At 42.6% G+C, this 23,405-nt stretch overlaps 1 protein-coding gene across 1 annotated transcript in view; it reads left to right on the top strand.

The window, feature by feature from the left end:
- LOC146612492 (fibroblast growth factor receptor-like 1) overlaps window positions 1-23,405 on the top strand; it is a 33,432-nt gene continuing 10,027 nt past the window's right edge. Inside the window, exons 1-3 of the mRNA XM_085343170.1 lie at window positions 1-273; window positions 830-925; window positions 22,202-22,474. Coding sequence (XP_085199296.1) covers window positions 841-925; window positions 22,202-22,474 — 358 coding nt within the window. The 5' untranslated portion in view covers window positions 1-273; window positions 830-840. The remainder of the gene's footprint in view (window positions 274-829; window positions 926-22,201; window positions 22,475-23,405) is intronic.

The following is a 23,405-nucleotide window of genomic DNA, read 5'->3' as shown; positions in this document are numbered from 1 at the left end:
GAAGCGGACTACACGGACCGGACTGGACTTCCCTGAGTTTTCTTTTCCCTAACACTTTGGAAACTTTGTTATTGTGATTTATGGAAGTGTCCGGTTTTATTGCAGCCGTGAATCCGTTATTTTATCCCGGAGAGAGGCATGTGCTGGTCTGTTAGAGGTCGGTGGAAAGTCGACCGCTGTCACTTTTGATTCATGGACTCGACACGGACTTTAGCTAAAAGCATTTCAGTCAAGAGGCTGATACGAGGCTGACTTAATTCACTGAATATTAAGGTATGTTAAAGTCCTATTTATACTTTTATTTGCATTCTCACCCGACCTTCATTTGAGCAGCTGGAGGGATATTTTACTGTAAGCACATCAAGAAACTAGCCAAAAGCAACAGTTTCCATGAACGCTTTGCTTTCCCAGACCTTGATTTTGTATCTGAATATGTCGTTTAGATACATAACTGTGCTATTAAGATATTCAGCACTTTTTAAACCCTCAATATTGACCCTAATGTAGAGTCCCAAACCTAGGTGTCTACCTGTAGTTGGAAGGAGTGGAAAAACTGCACACATCCTGTGTTATTTAACGTTAACTTTATATGTTAATATTGCCATTAAATAAATTCTGCTTGGTTTTCATTTTAAAATCCTTAAACTTCCTTATAAACCACAAAAAGATCCCAGGTGTCTTAGTTTGGGAACCTCCAGTTTGTTAGTGATATAGTGCATATTAGGTTTGGTCAGGACTTTTATAAGCAAGCTATAGTATTTAAACTATTTTGTATACAAATGTCTTGATATCCTCCAGCAGTGTAACTGTTTGTGCATGTGTCTTTCAGGTTTAGGGAAGATGAATTTGTCTTTGGACAGCATGGACATCCTGAAGATTGTGTTACTCATCTTTGAGGCTGTTTTGCTGACTGACTGCGTAAGAGGTGAGCTGCTTCATTTTTTTAAATTATTTATTTTTTGGGTTTTTCTTTTCATTTATACAGCAGTCGTAGCTCATTATTAACCAAGCTGACTGGCTGGTTTCCTGTGAGCCTGAAGAAAGCCTCAGTTGGGTTTTGAATGCTGTCGCGCAGAGAAGAGATGGAAAACTTAAAACTCACAAAAATCTCTAAACACAGCCCAAAATCAACACAGGACAGCAGAATGAGAGAGGGCAAACCAGCCCGTCCCCTACCCCTAGTTTGTGTGTTTCAGTCATGGCAGCGTGTGTGTGTGTGTGTGTGTGTGTGTGTGTGCATTCGCTACAGCAAAACCAAACAAACATCATCCATCAGCTTCCCAGGGTGAAAGAACACAAGTTGGTGTAAGAGTCCAGCTCTCAAGTAGCTGGCCAAAGGGCCTGACTCACAACACCCTGTGTCTGTGTGTGTGTTCATGTGCGTGCATATTTTCTTGACCGTAACCCCGACTGGAGAGTGGGAAACCTCAGTCTCACCACAGTTCACTGTGCTGTTGTTTGTGCCAGTATCAATACTCTGCTTTATAAAGACAACTTACAGTGAGCTTGTCAACAGCTCGTGAACAGCTCTCGAGACAATTTCTGTGATTTCATCCACCATCACCGACTACTGAACCATGTCTGATGCAATCCAGTGGCATGAGTCAAAGCCAGAGGCAGAATTTGTAACTTCGCTTCAGTTTTTAATGAGAGAAATCTGAAAACCAGAACATTTCCCCCGAAGATTATTCTCTGGCAAAACAAGCAGGCTCTATAGCGCCTTCTTTATTCTCCCCGCTCAGCGTGTGAGTGGATTCAAGAGGCGTCTGATAGGTACAATACCTGCATGTGGCTATCATGGCTCAAGGTAGAAGGGGGCAGGAGGCGGGGGTGGGAGGCTTGGCGGCAGTTTAGAGGGGGAGATTACATCTGTGGGTCTGCAGACAATGCCTCATTCACAGCGTGGCAGCCGTGCCTTCACGGCACAACTAAACCAAAAGTAAACAAGATGTGAAGGCTAAATCAGATTAGACAGGCAATTTTCTGTGTTTACAGATTAACATATGTCAGCGAGGGAGCAAAGAAAAACGGGGAAGCCAGTTTGGACGGTGGGGAGCCGAGGTCCGATGGGTCCTGAGCTGATTTAATGTCAGGCAATGGGAAGAATTTGCAGCCTGCTTTTCATAATTTCTCTGAAAGTGGTTGCAGATGCAGGGACACATGTACAATTGCAGATATGCGGCTGGCAAGGAGTCTGAGCGAGATGATTTTTGTACGTTCCCTGACAGTCTGTGAAGTGTAAATATCCCACAGTTCCACCAACAGAAGCAGGGATACAGTGGGTTCTGTGTTACAGTCCAAATGCAACAGCTTGACTCTGACATGCTGTGAAATATAGCCTGTAGGTGGGGGTAGTTGATTCAAAGCTTCTGCTTTTGTAGTGAAGCGAAGGCCAGCAGAGCTGTTAAGCTGTCCCTGTAAAACTTAACAGTGTATGATGACATCGTTGACAAATGTAAATGAAATCATAAAGGACGGGCCCCCTTTTCGCTTGTGTGTGAAACAGTAAAAACACGTAGGGAGTGTTACTTTACTGCTGTTATCTAAACACTTCAGGCAGTGCACCTGAGAGGACAGTAAGTTTGGGTGAATGACTTTGAGCCTGTTGCTGTCAGTCACCAGGTGACATCTGACCCAGGACCCCCTGCCCTAGTACCACAGAGAGCCCCAAATACACACTCAGTCATATACACACAGACCTCCCTCTTTCTGTGCTGCAACGTCACAGCTGGACCCCCTTGTAGCCACTGCACTTCCTCCATCTTAGCACCTTCTGCCGCCCCCCCCCCAAATGTGCTGCTCTGCCTCCCCAAGCAGCTGGAGGAGGTGCTCGGTGATGTGTCCCAGCAGAGCTCTAACGTGGTGACAGGTCCGGGGACTGTTCGGCTCTGCTAAACGAGGAATGCAGCAGCCTGGACATATGGATCTGCAGAAATGCACCCTGGGAGAAAAAAATAGAGGCACCAGGTGTCCCTGTTATGCACCGGGGCTAGCTAACAATGTGCACAATGAATGGTACTATTTTGGTGCATTTTAATTAGAACCAGGCATCAAATACAGTGGTCCTTTTAAGCTGCTGCACTAGCCCTTTCCTTTTTTCTTATGTGATTTAACCCCACACGTATTTCCTTCACTTCTAAAGCTATCTGGCAAAGTTTAGAGCATGCAAACTCCTCTGCGACCCTGTTGGAAAATATACATTTTATAGCAGAGTTACATCATGGTTTCATACCAAGAATGCACTATGAGATAAACTGCATGCCAAAGGCTTTTAAAATCACAAGGCTGTTTTGGCTCTCAGACCATTTTCCATTTCCTTAAACCGTAATGACGCTAGTTTCTGAGCAACAAAATGCCCCAAAGTCCTCTTATATATATATATATATATATATATATATATATATATATATATTTTTTTTTTTTATTTTTTTTTTTTATTTTATTTTTTTCCTGCATAGTAAGAAGGTGTAACAGTGGCTTGTGGGCCAAGCTGGTGAGACGAGGTGGGGGAATGAGAAAGGGTAGAGCTGAAAAGCTGTTTAACATGTTTGTTTGTTTTTTTAATCCTCCTTACAACTCGCACTTTAATGCCTCATTTAGTGCTGGAAATAAAATCAGCTTCATGTTACCTTTTTGTCTTTCATCCCACACCAAACAGCAGAAGTCAAAGGAAGACGCACTTCATCTTTAAGCCGCGACTGGTCCGGCGCATCGTTTCTGTTTCCCACACCACGCGTCCACCAGTGAATGCCACCCTTTTAAACACATGTCCCCTTCTTTTTCTCTGCATTTCCTCTCATTTATTACCAGTCTAAAGTCGAAGGAAGTCAGTTAAGTTAATGTGCTGTCGTTAAAAACAAGGCTCGAGCTGACCTTTACTCCCACCCAGCCTTTCTCAGCTCTTCACAGCCCCATATTTACAGAGGCTGGGTCCATTTGCAGAGAACAATGGATGGATTATTGTGTGCAGTGGTCCCCCAAGGTTGGACAGGGCAGCGGTAATTAATTTTAAACCCTCGTCATCCCTTTTGACTGGACTTATTTGCCGTGTATTTAAGCTCATAGCAGACGGGGGACTCGCTTTTCCTGAGGTGGTGCCACGTAGGCCTGCGTGAGAAGAAGTTACGAGAGCGAATGGGCGCTGCTTTCGTGCCTCTGAATATATGCGTGCGTTTTATTAAGCAGCCTGAAATTACCCTGAGAAAAGTCATGATAATGAGACATCCAAGGAGCGCGGGGCAATTTGGAAAACCTCAGAGGTAGACCAACAACTATTCCCACTCCACCTCCTTCCCCTCTAAACCAGGTGGAAATAATATACCTCCTGCCTACAAATCCCTCTGTTTCTATCGCGGAAATAATGTTAGCAGCGCTATAACAATCCTTGTTCCCAATCTATCAGCGCACAATGCTGACCCTGTCAGTTCAGGAGGAAACATTTGGTGGGAGGAATGTGTCCGACTTCACCTCTCCAAGGGGAACGAAAGGAAAGAGCCGTAGCCGTGATAAGTAGTCATAATGGAGGTCACTCTGTGTTTACTTTAGCGGGGTCGTATAATCCTGGTGAGCAGCACTCCCACTCATTGACTGACTCTAATGGACACTTCAATTAAGATTCATGTGGAATTTCAACAAAGTATTGTCTGCCACTTTCAGCTGTATGCTAATGTTCAGATTTTTTCCCCCTTTCTTTTTACTTTTTAAGAAAGTCCCCATGTCTGTGTGTGTGTGTGTGTACAATGCTCATTAGTTTGTTTGGGCAGTTGGCTCTGGGAGTGTTTTCAGACCACACACACTCTTCCTGCCTGCTGAATGGATTTGAGTTCAGCTAAATAGAATTCCTTTTGCTCCTGTTAACCTTCGCGAAACCCACGGAGCTGCTCGCACAGAGGCGTCGGGACGGCCACCATTCAGATGATAATCGACTTTGTGCCTTTCGCTGGTCTGACTTGCACTATTTAGCAGACGTATGAATAACAGATTTGTGTTAATTGGCAGTTGCTTGGTGTTAAATAAGATGACACCGGACACTGTTTAGACTCCACTCTCAGAGCTGCTGCGTTACACCCTTGGCCAAAGAAAGCGAGTGGACGGAGTGACTGGAAGCAAGCCTTGTGGGTGGGTAGGTGGGAGGGGGGCAAGGGTCCCTGCCTTCCTGGAACCTTACAAGTGACCTTACAATAACATTTCAGCCCCACAGCGGGAAGTGTTTGTCTTGCGCAACCCCTCCTTCTAAGCCTCCTTCATTTCTGCAGTCTCGCTCTGTTTTCTCTTTTCTTTCGAGGAGCCAAGTCATGGAGAGCCTCCCCGAACCCCCCGCTCCCCCACCCAGCCACCTTCCTCCCTGTTTTGTGCTCCACAGCTGCTCGCTCAGTCACTTTAGTAGGAGAAATGATGACATGCCAATTGATCTCCACTTTCATTGCTCAACAGGAGAAGCTGAGGTTTGTTTTCCTGTAAATTTTAACTTCTAGATTTATGATGCATACCTGGGCACGTGAGTTTGGGGAGGGGGGGGGTGTTACAGAAATTGAAACTTTACTTCCTTCTTCTCCTGCTTCTCCACATCTTTCATCTGGCGTTAGATCCTGGTTGTATCTCCAACAAAATATGTACCAAAGCAACATTTTGTTGCCTCGGGAAAATACTATCTATACTGTCAACTTTAATGCGATGATGGCCTCGAAGGTGTTTCTTGGACTGAGCAGGTTTGGACAAGTTTGAGAGTTGCCATTGTGATGTTAGTGAATAAAAGGCTGATTTAAAGAGCAGAAATATTATCTGCCCCATCTGACTGTGTGTGCCTGTTTGCTGTACTTGCCACAGCCTGCTAGAATCTGTGCTGCTGAAGTCTCTGACTGACTTATCAGAATACCAAATCGTGCACCCAGGGTGAACCTGTTGCATATCATTTGAGGAGATCCTTATTGTTTTCCATCCACTTTTATTTTTATTCTTTTTGGTTTTGAGTCAACTTTTTGATTTTTAATGCATTACTACACATCAAACCATTAAAGATTGCTCTATCTTTGTTTTTCTGTGTTCCTTCTTCTTCCTCTGTCTAGGGTTTAATCTGGAATCTCTTGACAGTCCCTCACACAACCCCTTCCAACCTCTGACTAACCCTGCCACTCAGCAGTTAAAAGGATGATTGAAAGTTATGGTGGTGGCAACAGTGGTGGCTGGCCGGGCTTAAAGAAAGCCGAGCCAAGGCATGGCTGGGATAACGAGCTCTGAATGAGGCTTCTGCTTCTCTTCTCAACCCCCCCCCCCCCCCCCCCCCCCCCCCCCCCTCCTGTTTCAGTTCTCCTCTGATGAGCTTCAGGAAGACCCCACTTGGCATTGAGGCTTATTCACTTCCACTTTTTATCGTTAAGGATCCTTTTGAATGACCCTGGAAAGTATTTATACATTGTCCCCATTGATTCCAGTTATACAGTCTGGTCTAGGCTACCGCTTCTCACAATATGCCAAAGTAGGAGGATTTTTCTGTGAGCATCCAGGCTGTTGTGATGGAATCTGCATGTGCCCGTTTCTGCACGGGATGTGAAGGCTCGAAGCTCTGATTTTTTTTATTATTTTGGGGATGCACCACTTTTTCAAATGAATAGAAAAAATCTGTCCCCCTTGACATGAAGAGTGCAGCGGGAGGAAAAGTCATTTCAGGGGGAAAGAGTATAATCTGTCATATTTTATAGCAGAGCTACTGCTGTCCCAGGCTGGAATTCTGCACCATGCAGTGAAACTGATTTGATTTCCTCCTGCACAGAGATGTGAGCTTAGGCCTTGGATCAGTCCCCAGTCTGGATGTAGATAGATTTTAAGACTTGGCAGACGGTGGCAATATGCCAATCATACAGTTACTGTGTGCCTTGATTAGCTGAACTGGCCATTATTTTTGTGTATTTTCAACCATGCAAGCACAGCAATGATGGCAGTGTCAGTCTGTCCAGGCTAAAATATTTCAACAGCTGTTGTGTTACTATGAAATCTGTACAGTAAAGGTCCCCAGAGGATGAATCCTCCTGACTCTGGCTTTCATACCAAAAAACTACTTTAAATTATATTAACAGCTAAAGTTTTACTTTATTGTTGGTGTAGACTCTGAGTGAGGTGGGTGCCAACAATTGTGGTCGTAGCTGAGAGCTGTCTGCTTGGGATCACCACAGCACTGGAACTTGTGATAGCTTTTTGCTCTTTTTTTAATGCAGTTATCAGACAGATTACATGTATTGCTGTGCACTTAATTGTATCCAAGAGGTATTTTGCTCAATTTCAGTGAGTGAAATTCAATTTTTATTTTATTTATAGGTTTGCACTTATGAACATGTTCATAGTCAGTGACATTACTAAGTATGGACATCCATCCGTTTTCTACTGCCTGTCCAATTAAGAGTTGTGGTTTGGGGGCTGGAACTCATCCCAGTTTTCATTGGGCCAGAGGCGAATGACTGTGGGAGGAAGTCGGAGTAGCTGGAGAAAATCCACGCCAGCATGGGGAGAACATGCATACTCCACATAGAAAGGTTCCAGCCAGCCGGTTGATTCCAACCTGGACCTCCTTGGTGTGAGGCAACAGCGCTAGCTATGCCTTGTGATACTGTGCCGATGGCACCTCTGTTCTGCTACATGGACCACCCACTCACACAAATATATATTTAATTCTGGTTCCAAAAAATCCAAAATGGCACCGATCATGATGCCAAAATTATTCCAATTAACGTGCTTAGGGACACACCCATAACTCCAAATCTCCATTATGCAGTTGGATAAGTTATTAAATTCACCATCTTCAATGGAAACTTTTCATTGACACCAGCACTGATTTTTTTTTTATACAGGTTGTAAGTATGTCTATTAAATGCTGTAAAACTGGACTAAAATGACATGGAAGTCTGTGGTGATTTTAATGACTCGCTTTTGGAGGCATCCTCAAGTGGCCACTCGAGGAACTGCAGTTTCTGGTGCTGTTTGTTGGCTTTATTTTTCAGCTGTCGGGGTTTCACCTTGATCACACAACACTTGATACTTCTAACCTGGTAGTCCACCAATCAGTGAGTCGCAATGGCTAAGTCTGTGGTTCAGATTGAAATGTTATGTAACTCTTGGATGGACCGCCACAACATTTGCTCCAGAAATTCAAGTTCCCTCGGGGATGATGTCATCTGACTTTGCTGATCCCTTCAGTTTTCCTTTAGTAACACCAACAACGGGTCAAATAGCTCATTAATTCAGTGAACGCTTGACTGCTTATACTGGATGGATTGGCACCACATTGTGGGCAGAAATTCACGCTTTACAGGAAGTCTATTCTTCTTTGAATCCTTGGCTTTCTCATGTTAGTTCACTATGAGAGTAACTTTACTTCATTAAAAGTCCAACAGTCATTAATGATTGTTGGAAAGAATGCCAGACATTTGTGGTTCCCAGAGGATTCATTATAAAAACATGAGTCCACTGACTTTTTACATGAACCCATTATCAGGTCAAAGGTCAAAATGAGCCCAAAATGTTGGTTTATGACCAAAGTTTCTATTAGCCTTAATGCCTTGCAACTGCTAGATATTAAATCTAAAAAATTCAGCATGCCACTATTTTAAAAGTGAACATGTTAGCATTTACCTGAAAGCACTGTTTACTGCTGTAGACTCTTGGACTTATTATTCTAGAAAGCTTTTTTGTTGTTCGCTTATTTTTGATATCTGGAAATATGGAAAATCGATGATGTAACAGACGTTCTTGCAGCAGGACGTCTGTTCTGGTCATCAGCCGTCTGTTTCTGTGCAGGTCACTCCGGTAAAAGGGCTGCAAAGCTCTGTGTGGACAGTTGATTAACAAAGAGGGAGACAGACAGACTAGCAGACAGAGATGGATAGAGGGCAGTGACCTTTCTACAGTGCAGTAGTAAGGTGAACTGGGAAAGCACTGAACAAATTGTCACTGTGAAAGGGCGAGTACCACATGGTAATGACAGACTCAACAGCTCCATGATGACAGATTGATTTCAGACAATATTCCTGGATTGTCAAGGAGGCCCCATTGCTGTCAGTGAGAGCTTTGCCAGTTCTTCCACCCCCTCCGTCTGTCTCGTCTTGCCTCTCCCCTTCTCTCCCCCCCGCTCTGTCTCGTCTCTTGTCTCACCCGCCTTTCTCTTTCCCTCACCTGCTCCACCCCCGGCTTTTCCCTCCCTCCCGCCGCTGTCTGAATTGCTCCATTCTGCCCAAACACTCTTGCTACATCACAGTCTGTCATTGGCCCTGTCCTGAAAGGCCTTGTTGACAAAGGCACTGGTGTAAAGTGCTTCCTAGTGTCATGGAGATTGGCTTGTCCTCAGACTGTACACTGGTGTAAGGTTCCTGGAAAGCCATAAGAGGTGTTTCACACCAAGCTTAGCTGTCATCATCATCGCAAAGACACACACACTTGGGTCCACTGGTGACTGATGCATGTCTGACTCAGATAGTTCTTGTTTACAGTCGCTGTGCTTCTCTGTCACTCACTGTACACAATGAGCCAAATGCAGGTTGAACACTTTTTTTCCAAACTGTGGAATGCAGTAAGGATGAAGGAGAAGGAGGAGGGTGTGAGAGGCAGGATGCATCTCACTGCTAAAAGATAAGAGGAAAAAAAACCCCAAAAAACAAAACAAGTCTTGCTATGAGGAAATAGTTTTTTTTGTGCAGCATTTGTGCTCTGAAGCAGTGATCTGCAAGGGTTTTTTCCCTTTTCACATCTTAAAACTCCATGTATCCCATTGGTTATATATATCTGTGCACTATGGGATTAGAGGGTCAGTAGCTTTTGGTACAGACTGAAATGAGTCTGGTTGTGAGCATAGAAGTCTCACCCACACACTGCTCAAATCTGTTGCTTTCAAGGGGCCAAACAGAAGAAACAAACGCCAAAATTATTTTTTCCAGAAGGTAAACGAACTGAGGAGCTCCAAAAAGATCTGCTATGAGATAAATAAGGATTATTTTGAACTGTGAATCATGCAAAGTGCTATTTAAGAATAAAAATAAAAATCAGGTGTTGGAAATTAGCATAATGGGTCCCTTTTAAAGTAACCCAGCAGCTTAGTTATTGTTGGTTTCTGGTAAATACAATAAAGGTTGCAAAAGCCTCCATGTGGTCCTAGACTTATGCAAAGACTTAGCCTTACCTGCAAAGTTGATATCATGCCAGCAAAAGTCTTTGCAGGTTTTTCACCACCTGGCTCAGACTCAGCTGCAGCTCCTTGAACTCTTGGATGCCCAACGGTCTAAGTCCAAAATTAAAAACACAAAAAGTATCCTTTGATGTCTGAAGGGGGTAAATTTGCTCAATTATTGTGTGTGGTTTCTACAACTTTGTTGGCTTTTTACACCCTGCATAAAACATCTGCTTGTGACACCTAAATAGCTTTTTTAGGTTTGAGTTTAGAAGTTTTTTGAGCAGTTTAACCAGTTCAAAGTCTTACACATTAGTACAGACATAAATTAAAAAACAAATCAGGGATTAAATTTACACAAATGTTATTCTTTTAAGACCATTTGAGTGTCTAGAATACCAGTTTATCTTATCAAGATGCTGTGAGGGAGAACTGCTCTATGCAGTTAAATACTAACCTGAAGTTTAATATTTAACACCCTGTGTTTTCTCTGGCGAGGGGGACTATGATAACATACAGATTAATACGAGTTTGTGTCTAAACATTCATATCTGTTTGTCTGCGAGGGAGAATAAGAAACAATGCACTGGCAGTGCAGTGCAGCCAAAACATGTGGGCATTCCCACAATGTCCCATTTAGTGCCAAGTGGTCGGCCAACCTCCAAACGTATTAGACAGACAGTAATAAACAGGTGCTTGTTGGTGCGCTGCTTTGTAATGGAGAGAGGGCAAAGTCTGTTTGAGTGTGTCATGTGGCCGAGGCTGAGTGCGGGCCAGGGAGTGGGGTGCGAGATTGTTGGGATTCTTGGTTGCTGCCGCCTAGGCCCACCTAATCGCCTTTTGCTCCCCCCTGCAGCCCTCCTCTCCTTATGAGCTCTGTTAAAGAAGGCCTCTCTGCCATCTTAGCCTCTGCTCCCTTCTGCTCTCTAAAGTGACCCTCCTCTCCTTAACCCTCACCCTGCTTCTCTCTCCTCTGCCTGATTTTATTTCTCTCCACGTCTCTGCTCTCTCCTTCTGTGTCTGCCACTCTGTTTGGCTTTCCTCTTTCCTCACAGCCTCCCCGCTGTTGCCTCTTCCCTGATAAGTGGCCCTAAGCACACACTCAGCCCGTGTGTGTGCACCAGGCCTTAGCCTAATGGAGTGAGATAAAACGGCTAGAGTGCCACTTGCTGTGCTCTCTTTATGACGGGACAAGCGCAGCAAGACTCACATTTGCATGAAAGATTGTGGCACTCCGTCGGTATGTTCAATTTTCTAGGAATTTTTGGGGAAAATATTTAAATTTCAGAAATATTTGAGGAAAAACGTGACTTTGTAACTCCAGATGAAAACATTTCCTAGTCTGACAGCACTTCCTTTGTTAAATTTGATAAGTTCAGTAAGTGTTTTCCTTTTGATGTAGATAGAAAAAAATAACCAAAAAGTAAGTCACACATTACAGGATAATTACTCTTTTTAATATGAAAAACTGTAATCAGTATTTCAAATACACATGTAGCTTCTATGACATTATCCACTGGATTGTGACACTCTGTTTTACTTTACTGTTTTAAGTTTAGCATCTAGTTTTTTATGATAACAGACATGCCTAGCGAGGAGTTGATCTGACTTAGAATATGAGGCCACTGCACGCATTTCAGTCACAGGATAAAGCATACCCAGTCTTACCATTTATTTGTTCTAAATGTGGAGATATGTTATACAATATTGTCTACTTAAAGTAAGACTTTAAAGTAGCTGCTGAGATCATAACTTTATTAGGAAAGTATTGACGGAGGTCATAATGAAGTGAAAAGTAGGTTTTGTTTTTGTTTTTTTGGAACCACAAACGTCATTCCCTGCTGGCCACTGCAAAGAATGCAGGTTTAAGACAATTCTGCATGGGCTTCAGCAACAATGACCATAACCAACAGTGTGTTTGACAATCTCACACATATACAGTTTCATCATTTATAAAGGCTGAGTAGTAGACTTAAAAAGTCAAAATGGTGTGAGTTATGCATTTGTTAAATTGCATTTGCACTTTACCTCTTGAAAGCTTAGTAAGAATAACCCTTAAAGCTCTTTTCGGAACTGTGCAACTACCCTTGAAAAACCCCCCCAGAAAACTTGTCATGGACTGTTACGTGACAAGCAGCTAGTGGAACTAGCAAACACAGTTAAACTCAAACTCACAGCTTTTATTTCACTGGCAAAATAGTCATTGAGTAAGGTAAGAACCATAGAAACCAAACCAAACATCTTATATCACATTACTGAGTCAAAACTCGTCATTTAGGGTTAAGGGGAGGTCGTCAAATATCGTTTTGTTGGGGGAGTTACTACACATTTGATGCACCAGCTCTCTGATGGCATGATACTGTTAAAATCATTTAAAGTACCTCTGTTTACTGTAAAGGAGTAACATCACTCAGGATATTGTGCTATTCACCTTTAAATAAAGTGAAAAGAAGGGGAATCCCCTGACTCCTTTTTCCCACCACTACACAGCACAAGTCAGTGAAGTTCCTACTGTAACCAGAGTGCTATTTTTTGACACGTCTTTCAAGTCTCTTTGAAAGCAGTGTTTGTAATTAAAAGAGCATTCAAAGGGCAGCTCCTTCGTCAAGGCCAATGCCCTACTGCACAGACTTAAAGAAAGATCCTTTCCAATCTTTATCGCGTTCCTTCCTTCAGTGTTTGGGTAATCTTGCTAACACAGAGAAACAAACAGGCATCAACGATCCCTGATCAGCCCATAAATAAAGAAATGTCCCGTTTTCTGTGCTGGTTGATCAGGTAACATCCTGGAAAACCAACCTAGGAGGTGTTCTACTGCAAACCCCCTTTTTCACTTCCTAGTATTAAGACTAAAACGCAACAAGAAAGACCTCTATTAATTCAGGTTAAAGACTTTCCATAGGGTTCCATACTTCCACACACTTGGAAAAGTACAGTCTTCATGGAAACCCCTTAACCTGAAGTGAAAGAGACCTTTCACATAATCATAAAAGTTTTCCCCAGGATGCTTTTGGCAGTAAGCCACCTGGTTCTCAGCACATCTTCTCTTGTGATCAATTTGTTCCAAAAACAAGGGTCTAAATAATAAAATATAATATAAGGTACTTTTTCTGACGTTAGCAGAGGTTGTCTTTGCTTCAGGGGTAATAATAGACCTCTGATCCACATTTAAATGAATTAATCTGGTTTATTTACAAGTAGAAATATTCACTAATTAACTGTTTAAGTTGCACAGGAGAGAGTAGAGAGGAGACTAAAAAAGCTTACACACACGCACAGGCTTTTTGCTCCAGCCGAGGCAGCTGGGGCCGGCAGAAGGCCGTCAAGTTTAATGAAATATAGCAGCTTAGAGTTCAAAGACTCCACAGTAGGGCCTGTTAAGGGTAAGCCGCGTGATGGAGATGTTTCCCGGAGCTTTATGACGCTGGAGTAATTCTTCTCTGTTTCTTTCCTGTTCTTTTGATGAGCAGTCGGCAGGAGGCTGTTGTTTTGCTGGGCGAAGGAAGCAGAGGCAGAGATGTTACTCCTCTGATTCTTCTTTAATCAGATAGATTGACAGGAGCATCTTATTCCCCTTTTCTTTTTATTCCACCCTGTTTCTGCTGTTTTTCTAGTCCCTCGTGTTATCCAATAGCTCCTCCTGTACTATTCCCACCACTAAAGCAGTTGCTATTCACCCCAGATCTGATGGTGCCACAGAAAGAGCCATTGTCCCGACTGGTCTTACCCGACTCTTATCTATTGATTGGAAAGGCGAGAGGGGAAAATAACCGGTATTGATTACCACACTGGGTGAAGCTGCTGGGCAGGACGTCTGGACGGGTAAGAAAAGACGGCATTCTTCACCCTCTGCTGCCTCACTGCTGTCAGAACAACCGCTCTCGCCACTCCACGTATCCCATCCCCTTTCACCCAGCCTCCCCTTCCCACCCTCACCTCCGCCTTTCTTGAATTGCCAAGATGGCTCTCCTCCCCGGTCTCACTGTTTTATGCAGATTTTTATCTCTGTTTGTGAAATGTATAGCCGAGCGCAGCAGAAGCAGCCCCTGAACAGAAGCTCTGGCCTTTCACACACTCCCTGAGCTGCGGTGTCCACCTCACCTTTCGCCCAACCCCTCCGGTCTCAAGTGAAGTCTTCGGCTCTGGATTTGGTTTCCAGCTGGAGTTTTTCACCCCCCTCATTGTCTCTCATATTCCTTGAACTTTGCTTTTATTTGTTCATTTTTTTTTAACTTGTATTATGCCATTGGTCCTAAGGCTTTAAGAAAATGTGTTGTAGAATGCTTCCCTGGATGCACAGGCTCCATTAAACTCCTTCTTCTGCCTTCTGCTGAGCTAACACAGTGCTCCTGAGGAGGAGGAAGCATTCTCCAGCTCCTGTCTGTCTCTGCGCCTCTTATCCTTTATGTAAATACTGCACACTGAAGACACATTCGCTCAGATCTGTGTTTATCTTAGTAATGAATCACTACAGTCTGCCTGCGTGCAAAAGCCTTTTGATGCCTTAGAAAATTCCTGCAGTTGGCTGGAGATTAAGCAACAAAATGCTTTTTATTGGAAAATGTTTGAATAACTGTATCGTGCATTGAGGCGGACAGTGTTGCGTGCATTATGGGGTTGGTCTCATTGTGGTTGGTTAACTTCCAGCTGTTCTCTATTGGTACGGCTGTCAGCAGCCTAGTCAGCCTTTTATTCACATGTTTGCAATGATTAAGGCCGAAGCACTTTGTATGGACTAGAAAATGCATGTACACATCATTACAAATCCACAGGTGTTTAGTAAAAGAGGAAAAAAAATAAACAAGGAGAAAGCTGCCAGCACATCTGAGCGTTGCTCAAGCCTGGAAGCTTTTGTAGTCTTTAACTTTTTAATTTATTATTTTTTATTTCTTTCATTCTCTTCCTGACATTTCCTAACATATTTCCCTCCACAGATGCCTGCACGACAGATCAACTGCTCATTAACCCGCTCACAAGGTTTCGTAAAAGCTGGCTATATTTAGTCTGAATCACAAGAATGCTTCTTATTGAATGTGCCCCTTTCTCTTAAAATAATCCATCACCAAATTGAGCAAAGAAAAACAGAGCTAATTCTGTGAGTCGCCAGGCCTCCTCCTCCTCCTCTTCCTGCACTATGAAAGATTCCATTCACACATGAAGCTCGCTTATAATAAGCAGCGCTTTACCAGCGCAGCAGTACGGAAAAGCCCATATGGTCACGTGTATCATTTTCCAGCAATTCCAACAATTTAAGTAAACGCTCACCAGTTTCTCATGAGTCGGGCAGATGTCCATTTATCCCTGTGTCTGTAGAGGACTGATACTTTGTGAGGTAACCAGAAAAGAGTCTGTTGCAGTACAATCGACCTCCTCTATGGTGTGATGACAAATTGAATATCAGGCATCTTAAACTGTGTATCTTAAAAGGGCAATAATTTCCCATTTCTCAGACCTGGAGTTGTTGTTGCACAGAAGGCCTCTGTGTGCTTTCAAAGCTTTTAACTCCAAGGTTAAGAGAACCTGTCCTTGAGAGGGCGGAGGTGGAGGAGTAGAATGGAGCCCCCCCACCCTCGAAGAAACGATGCAATCATGCACACAACACAAACACTTCTGAAGTTATTCAGACGATGTCCTTGATTTCAGCACTTCTTCATGCCTTGTTTTTCAAAAAAGACTTCAAAAGCTTTGGAGGAACGGAGATTGAGGGAGGAAGTCATTTTGTTGCACATTCCTCGCACTCGGAGCAACAGCCAAAACTGTAATAAGCCAAAAAAGCTCAGGAGTGGCTCGAGTGTCCAAGTTCAAGATCACCCAGACCCTTTCATCACAACCGAAGGAATCTTTTGATATTTTTGGCAACACACCAACTTGGATTTGTGTTCTGGTTTTTGCAAGAATTAGCTAGCTGGGCAATTCAAGCAATAACGTAGCCATCATTTACTGAGAACTGCTGGACTTGCTGGACAGGTGAGAGCAGCCAGTCAGCCTTCAGTTTGCTGCTGAAAAACTCATTTTAACAGCGTTAGTAATGGAGTCTTCCTCAGCACCTCCTCAATTTAGACACTTTTTAGCATTTTCATTACATGAAAGTAGATCATGTTAAACTTCAGATGTTCTTGTATAGTGTCAGTGTGGTCTGTTGTTCATTATTGTAAGTCATGGAATTTAAATTGTATCGACTGCTCTCAGTTTTTAACTCATGCAAGTTTAGATAATAAATAGCGTCTATTTTTCAAAGTCACGCTATTCAAAAATTGATCCCAGCACAATTGATCGATGTGACAGATCTAAGCCATATGCTTTATTCCTGCCATAAACTGCAAAAATATTAGACCGATTATTATACAGTTATGTCCAATGAAGCAATTTCAGTCAGGTTGACACTGAGCTCTGTCCAGGGGCGTTTGTAGTATTTTTTTTAATGGGTGGAAGAAGGTGGGGGGGGAGACAATCAGAAATAACTGTTGAAAACAGCCTTAGAAGACATATTCATGAGCATCTTTCCATTAATAGAACAATAGAACAACCCATTTCCTAAAAAAATGATAGTAAGCAATTATTCATTGAACAGTATTTATTTGTAAGAAACAATATTATTATTATATACAAGGACCAGTGTATTTTCATTTAAAAATCACAGCTGCAACTTCCTGAAGGAGACCCACCCCTGAAGTGTCATGACCCGGACCACAAGACACGGAGACCGTCAGGCCCACCGAAGACAGCGCCGCGGATAGCTTTCCCCTCCACACCAATGACTGAGAAAACTCAGGCTGCAAAAGTGCAACATGGCAGCTGTTGCGTCGTCCATCTTTCATGCAGTCATTGATACAACTAAAAAGAAAACAGACGATAAAGTTCAGTGAATTTCATTATTTAGCTTGCTAATACTTTGACCTGAATGTTTACACCACTGACAGAAAATAAAAAGAGACAGAAATACAAGTTAAAATTCGGAATTTGTTTTATTGATTTGGAAATTTTTAACATATTGCTAATCAATTTGATTTAAATAGGGCCCAATAACAAAAGCTGATTGAAAGTGCTATATATTATAAAGACCCTACAATGCAAGAGAGAAAACCCAACAATCTGATGATCCACTATGAGCAAGCACTTGGCAACAGTGGGCAGGAAAGAAAAATCCTTTTAATGGAAGGAAACCTGCGGCAGAACCAGGCTCAGTCGGTTGAGGGATTTTAATCCAGTTATAATCAAATTTCTCTCTTGCTACGACATTTTTGATGTTATGTATTTAGGTATTCATCTGCAAGGAAAAAGATGACCATTTTTCCTTCAAGATGAATACTAAGTTGATGTTAAAAAACACCACTTCAAGTTGTGCGTCTTAATGGCTCGGTGATGGTTTTGGCCAATGCAATGAAAAACCTGACAATGGCATTTGGCTTCTTTTCTGCTTCTGACAGATGTTTAGTCAAGCTAGATGCAATGTTTTTTACTGCTGTGGATTTCTGTAACTCCCAATAAAAGGTAGATCTGATTGAGAAACCATGGGATACTGCAGTAATCTCACAAGGCTGTGTGCTTTTTGGCTGTAATCGTGACAATAATTTTTAAAAATGATGGCAGCTGGAATAGGCTCCAGCCCCCGCAAGCTGCATGAGAAGAAGAAGATGAACGTATCATCGTGCCATTATCAATAAGACTCAAAACTAGAAAAGAAAAGAAACTATTCAGCTTGAGAACCATCGTAGTTTTCGCAGTTTTCTGTACAATTGTACATCTTTTTGGAACCACAGGCTCTGCCACCTGCTGGCCATTATATAGAATAGATTTGGCTTCATTTTTTGTTAATACACAACAGGATTTCTTCAGGTATTTAATTCTTATCTATTAAGTAGTTATGTTGCTGTTGTGGGAAAGGCCTTTATTAGTAGAAAACACTGTTTGTTGACTGTTTATAAAGAAAGAAAACATTAATATAACACAACATGAAGGGTGTCAGTCATGATGGTGATTGGCAGCTTTTTTCACCTTTAAGCACAACCAGACTTGCCCTGAGAGGAACGAGTATGTAATCAGTTTGGTTTATTTGTCTGTCTAGCGGCTACAGTTTTCATATCATATCTGATTTAATTGTGGTGAAAATTGGAACTTCAAGGTCACACCAAATGTGAAAATCAGGAAAATTTGTATTACCCTCATTTTTTATGGATTATCTTCAAAATTCACAACAATATACTAGGCCTTTGGGGACATCAGTACCTAGGGTGGCTAAGCATTTGAATATGACCTTTATTGCTAGCGTCCGCTGAAGGTCAAAATTTGCGCCTCACAATGCTGCCATGAAGTTTTGCAAAATCACAAACTGCTTGAATATATTTTAAAATCTCGAGTTTTTACAGCTTAGATAAGCCAAAGATTTCAGCCAGTTCTGCTCCAGTCATATGGATAAAGAAGATAAAATACACCATTTTAGTATGTAATGTTTCAAGGTCATGGGGTCAAAGGTCAGACAGTGTTGTTATGAAAACAGACTGACGTCATCCTGTCAGTCTGCAATAAAAGCATCATAAAACATCAAAGTTTTAGTATAGTCATTGCCCTTCGGGGGGGAGTGCCGCTCTCTGACTCCTCTAGTTTCCTCTCGTTTCCAGTCCATAGATTTTTCATAGAGAGACACATTTAAGGAGACCAAAATCTTCCTGCCTTTATGTTTAGATTCAGTAACTGGCACATCATATCATGTTTATTCAAGTACAAAAACTTGGAGGTTAGAGATGGAACTGGTTTTTTTTCCTGTGTCAGTATTTATCAGAAACTTCTTCTCATCTAACTTGCACTGATAAAGGAAATAAGGTTACTTCTCCAACCCTCAAATTATTCCTTTATGTTGGAAAGGACACATTTAGCGACAGAAAAATGGGCCTGTAAATGAAGCAGCAGTGAGAGTTCAGGTTAGCCAAAACCACCACAAACATAAAGCCAACAGAAATCTCAGCTTGGAAGGAAATCCTCCTCTGGAAGGTCGGCGTGAATTTACTGTAAGTGTCGAACACTCTGCAAAGAAGTGCAAAAAAAATAAAGTTCACCCTTGTTTTTTTTTTAAAATTTTATTTATTTTTTATGAATGGAAACGGGGCATTCAGAAGTTCTCTTGTCTCTTTTTATTTTCTTCCGACTTGTACTTACGTCTCAAGAAATATATTTTGCAGCTTTGACAGAAGCATTTCCTTTGCAAGTTCAATCTGTTTTGATGCTTTACTTCAGCTAAACCTTTGACATGAATCAGGCCTTGTTTTTGTAAGTCACTCTCCATTAATCCAGAAGGGACACATGGTTGAGTGGCTTGTGAGACCATAAGTCGGAAGAGATAACTGTAGCCTATTTGTTCAAGATTTGGCAGAAATGTATTTATGTTTTCCCGAGGCGGTTAAATCCTTTAGGACTCGCGGTCCATATGAGCTCGAGCAGCACTGAGCCAACGCTGGGACGTGTCTGTGGTCCTAAATCAGATCCTACAGAGGAGAAACAGTGAGCGTCTCTGTTCTGATTTCCTAGTAGCTGTGGAGTGAGATACGGGCCAGCTGACAACAGCCAAAAAGACTGCGGTTGCATTTTCTCCACAGACATAAACAATGACACTTCCAATTTCCTGTGCGTGCTGTGGACCAGGAAAGGACATCCACAGAGAGAAAGGGAAAACTCTCAGTTTATGGGTGAAGGAAAGAGGGTTTCGTTGCTTTTATGCTGCTTTTACGCTGAAATATTTCTTCTTTTTTTTTAACTTATACAGCTGTATGTATTTTTTTGAGAGAGAAAAAAAAGAGACTGAGTTTGTCACGGTTCTGGGTCCGTTGGACCCGGTATTTTGAGTTTATTATGTTTTGGTTTATTTTTGCATTATGGATTGTTTTCTGATGTTCTGGTGCTTTGTTTATTATTGTCATTATAGATCTGTTTCTGTTATTCTTGGTGAGGGATCAGTTCTTAGGTTTTGGGTTCTCATGTGTGTTGCAGTTTCTGTTCAGTGTCATGTCTGCATCTGGTTTAGTACTTCTTGTTTCCTGTCTTATTGTGAAAGTCTTTGTCTAATGTTAGTGTGTGCAGCTTAGCTCCCCCGTCTCGTTAGCCCTGATCTCCCCCAGCTGTGTCTCCCTTCTGTTGCCCATTCCCTCATTACTACCCTGTGTATTTAAGCCCTGTGTTTTCCCATGCTCGGGGTCGTGTCGTAACATCATATTATACCTGTGTGTGTGTGTGTTTCTGTTCTCCATAGTCCGTGTTCACTTCATGTTTTGTTTTTGTACCAGCAATAAAGCTGAGGTTTTTGAGTTTCAAGTTAGTGTCTGAGTCCTGCGTTTGGATCCTCCTTTACGCCTGCCCGCACACAGAGCCCTGACAGAGTTAAAGATTTTTGGCTTTAGAAATGATAGCGGCCCAGATGTTGTACCTGCAGCTGAGATACATCTGTAAGCAAAGTGATGGATGCCAGGGGGAGTTACCTGTGTCAGGATAATGAACTTCTTGTTTACCATATGTGTGAAATGCACTGAAGGAATGTGACTCCTGTGCGTGCGTGTGTATGCATGCATGCATTGGGAGAGGCCATGCGTACATACCCTTTCCATTGTTTTTACTGCGAGCAGAGCGCCCATTTGTCCTGAGCCGCAGTTTGTGCTCTGTGTACTTTTGAGGTCTGTCGCAGGTATAGGGTTTGGTTGCATTTCCTCCCCCTCTTTGCGCTCCCTCGAGCTCCTGTTTCTCCTCCGCGTCTGCTCTGCTCAGTAATTCAGGGTTTTGTTTAGTTTTTGATGGGGGGGTTAGTCAGAGGCCCGGCGCTGTGCGACCAGCGGCGCAGGCCTCCTAACACCATCACAGGGTGTTTCGGCCTGCTTCACTTCACCAGATCTGAGGGCCCAGACCCGAGCCAATTAAGAGCCGGGAGAATAGGCTGCTGTCCGTCTCGCTGAGAACCGCCCCCTCTCATCTCTTTGATGTCTTGCACGCTACACATAACCAGAGCCAGAACACTTCACCCTCTCTGTGCAGGCAGTGAACGACAGGGCTTACCCAATTATTACAATCTGGTTTCAAGATTTTGGGTAATCATTGAGAAGATGACAAATTGCCTCTATCTCGTTTCATCTGCCTCTGATCTCACTGTTTTAGACTCTTTTAGACTGGTTTGATGCTGATAAGTCAGGATTCACATGCTTTTTTTTCCACTTGCAAGTGTGAATAAAGCTGTTTTTTCATTATCACTCAGTTATAATCTGTCATGCAAATTAAAAGATTTTTAGATTTTAATGGTTTGACTGCTGTTACTTTTAAATGTTACTAAAAGAAGAAAAACAAACTAAATGATACATGTCTACTTCATCCTAAAGACTCTTAATCCCTCTTCAGGTGATGTTTCATTGTCTGTTACACTATGATGGGGGGAAACACAGTGAGTTGCTGCGTGCTTTTAATGTTTTTGGCCTACAAATGCTAAAAGATGTGGAGCACCATCTGAATATTGTGGTCAGCCACAGAAACACATTTTCACTGTTAACAAAACAACTTTATCACGTGGCCCCCTTTTTTATAAGGCTCTCAGTTGACAGTGATGCAGTGCACATTATTGCACAGACAACAATAATGTTGCAGAAAGAAAGGCAGAAGACAAAAAGCAGGTAAATGAGCAAAATATATTAAGTATAAAGCATTTAAATAGTAAAGAACAACAAAAGCAGCCAAAAATCAGTAGAGTGGGGACATTCGATTGTGAAAAGAAGATTATGTAGTGCTTTGGAGCTATAATGTTATTTCATCATGAGTCTACAAAGGATTTAAGCTGATTTCTATCTCACTATATTTTAATGGTGTCTAAAACCAACCAGACTAACGTTTTCCTTCAACATCTTTTTAATTCTCGTTTCTGTTCACTGGTTTTGCCTGAAGATGCTCTCAGTGTCATCATAAAAAGCAAAGAAGAGAAAAAGATGATCTGAAAGTGAGCGTTCACATTTACTGACTTAAATGTGAGCTGTTACATATGAGGAAATATATGAGACATTATAATTGCATATTTTCTTGCATCCTCAGGACCTCCACGGGTGTCTGACAAAGTTGAGCACAGACAGACGGCCCGGGTGGGCAGTGCCATCAAGCTGCCATGTCCGGTGGAAGGAGACCCTCCACCCCTCAAAATGTGGACCAAAGACGCACGCAACATCCACAGTGGCTGGATACGCTTCCGCATCCTCCGCATGGGCCTGAAGATCAAAGAGGTGGAGACGGATGATGCGGGGACCTACATCTGCAAAGCAACAAACGGCTTTGGTAGCGTTAACGTCAACTACACCCTCATCGTCATTGGTGAGTGCGGACGGAGTTCGGTTTGGATAACCTGCCCCTCGGCAGGCTCACGAGATGAGATCATTGGCTCGCAGAAAAATGTGTCATTCTTGTTAATGCAGCAACTATAAAACATGAAGTCACCTGTCTCTTAACTAAAACCAGAAACAGCGGCAGTGAGTCAGTCCCTGATTTGTACTGTCGGGCCTCATCAGTTCCGCTGTGGTGTTTAGGGGCCAGATTTGTAGCTTTTCCCGGCAGTCAGAAATCTCACCTCAGTTTAAATGTTAAACGAAAGCATCGCTCACAGAGGTCAAGGTCTAAAACAAGTAGATTTATGGAGGTTTAGTGGCTGATCCTCTCATCTGTTCTATGTGTTGCTGCCTCTACCTCTGTCTGCCCAAAGTCAACAGCGGCACGGGATATTGTTTCATACTACTTCATCCTCTGTGACTCAATTGGATCTCCAGCTCTTCCTTTTCCTTAGGCCACACTCTTTAGAGGAAGGAGGTCTGCAGCCTCACAATAAGAAACACATTCAGTGTAAAAGTTTGTCTCCAGCCTCTCCCGCAGCTCTTGTAAGAGCACAATCTGACCGAGTGTGTTACTCTTTTGCACACTTTTGAACACAGTGCATTTCCTCTGCGCTACAGCAGCACATGATGAATGAGCGGAGTGGAGCGTGAAGGCTGTGTTTATTCTAATTACTCTAAGATGCCTAATTTGGGCCAGAGTCTGTGCGCTCTCGCAGGAGGAGTTACAGTCTGGTCTTGTGACAGGCGTGCTTCAGACGAAGAAGAGCCATAATCAGGCACAAGCAGAAAACACAAATCACTTCAGAAAACGGCCCTTATTGCAGTAAAGCATGCGCATGAGTGGGGAATAGATGAGACCAAAGTTTATTTTAGGGTCTCCCTCTGTCTGTTGCTGGTGAGTTGAAAATGAGGGTGTC

This window comes from Diplotaxodon limnothrissa, linkage group LG19 (assembly GCF_057381915.1).
Source record: "Diplotaxodon limnothrissa isolate DT_005_m linkage group LG19, D_limnothrissa_male_GT1.1, whole genome shotgun sequence".
Classification (NCBI taxonomy): Eukaryota; Metazoa; Chordata; class Actinopteri; order Cichliformes; family Cichlidae; genus Diplotaxodon; species Diplotaxodon limnothrissa.
Note: the sequence above shows the minus strand (reverse complement) of the source record. Positions and strands in the feature narration are given on the sequence as shown.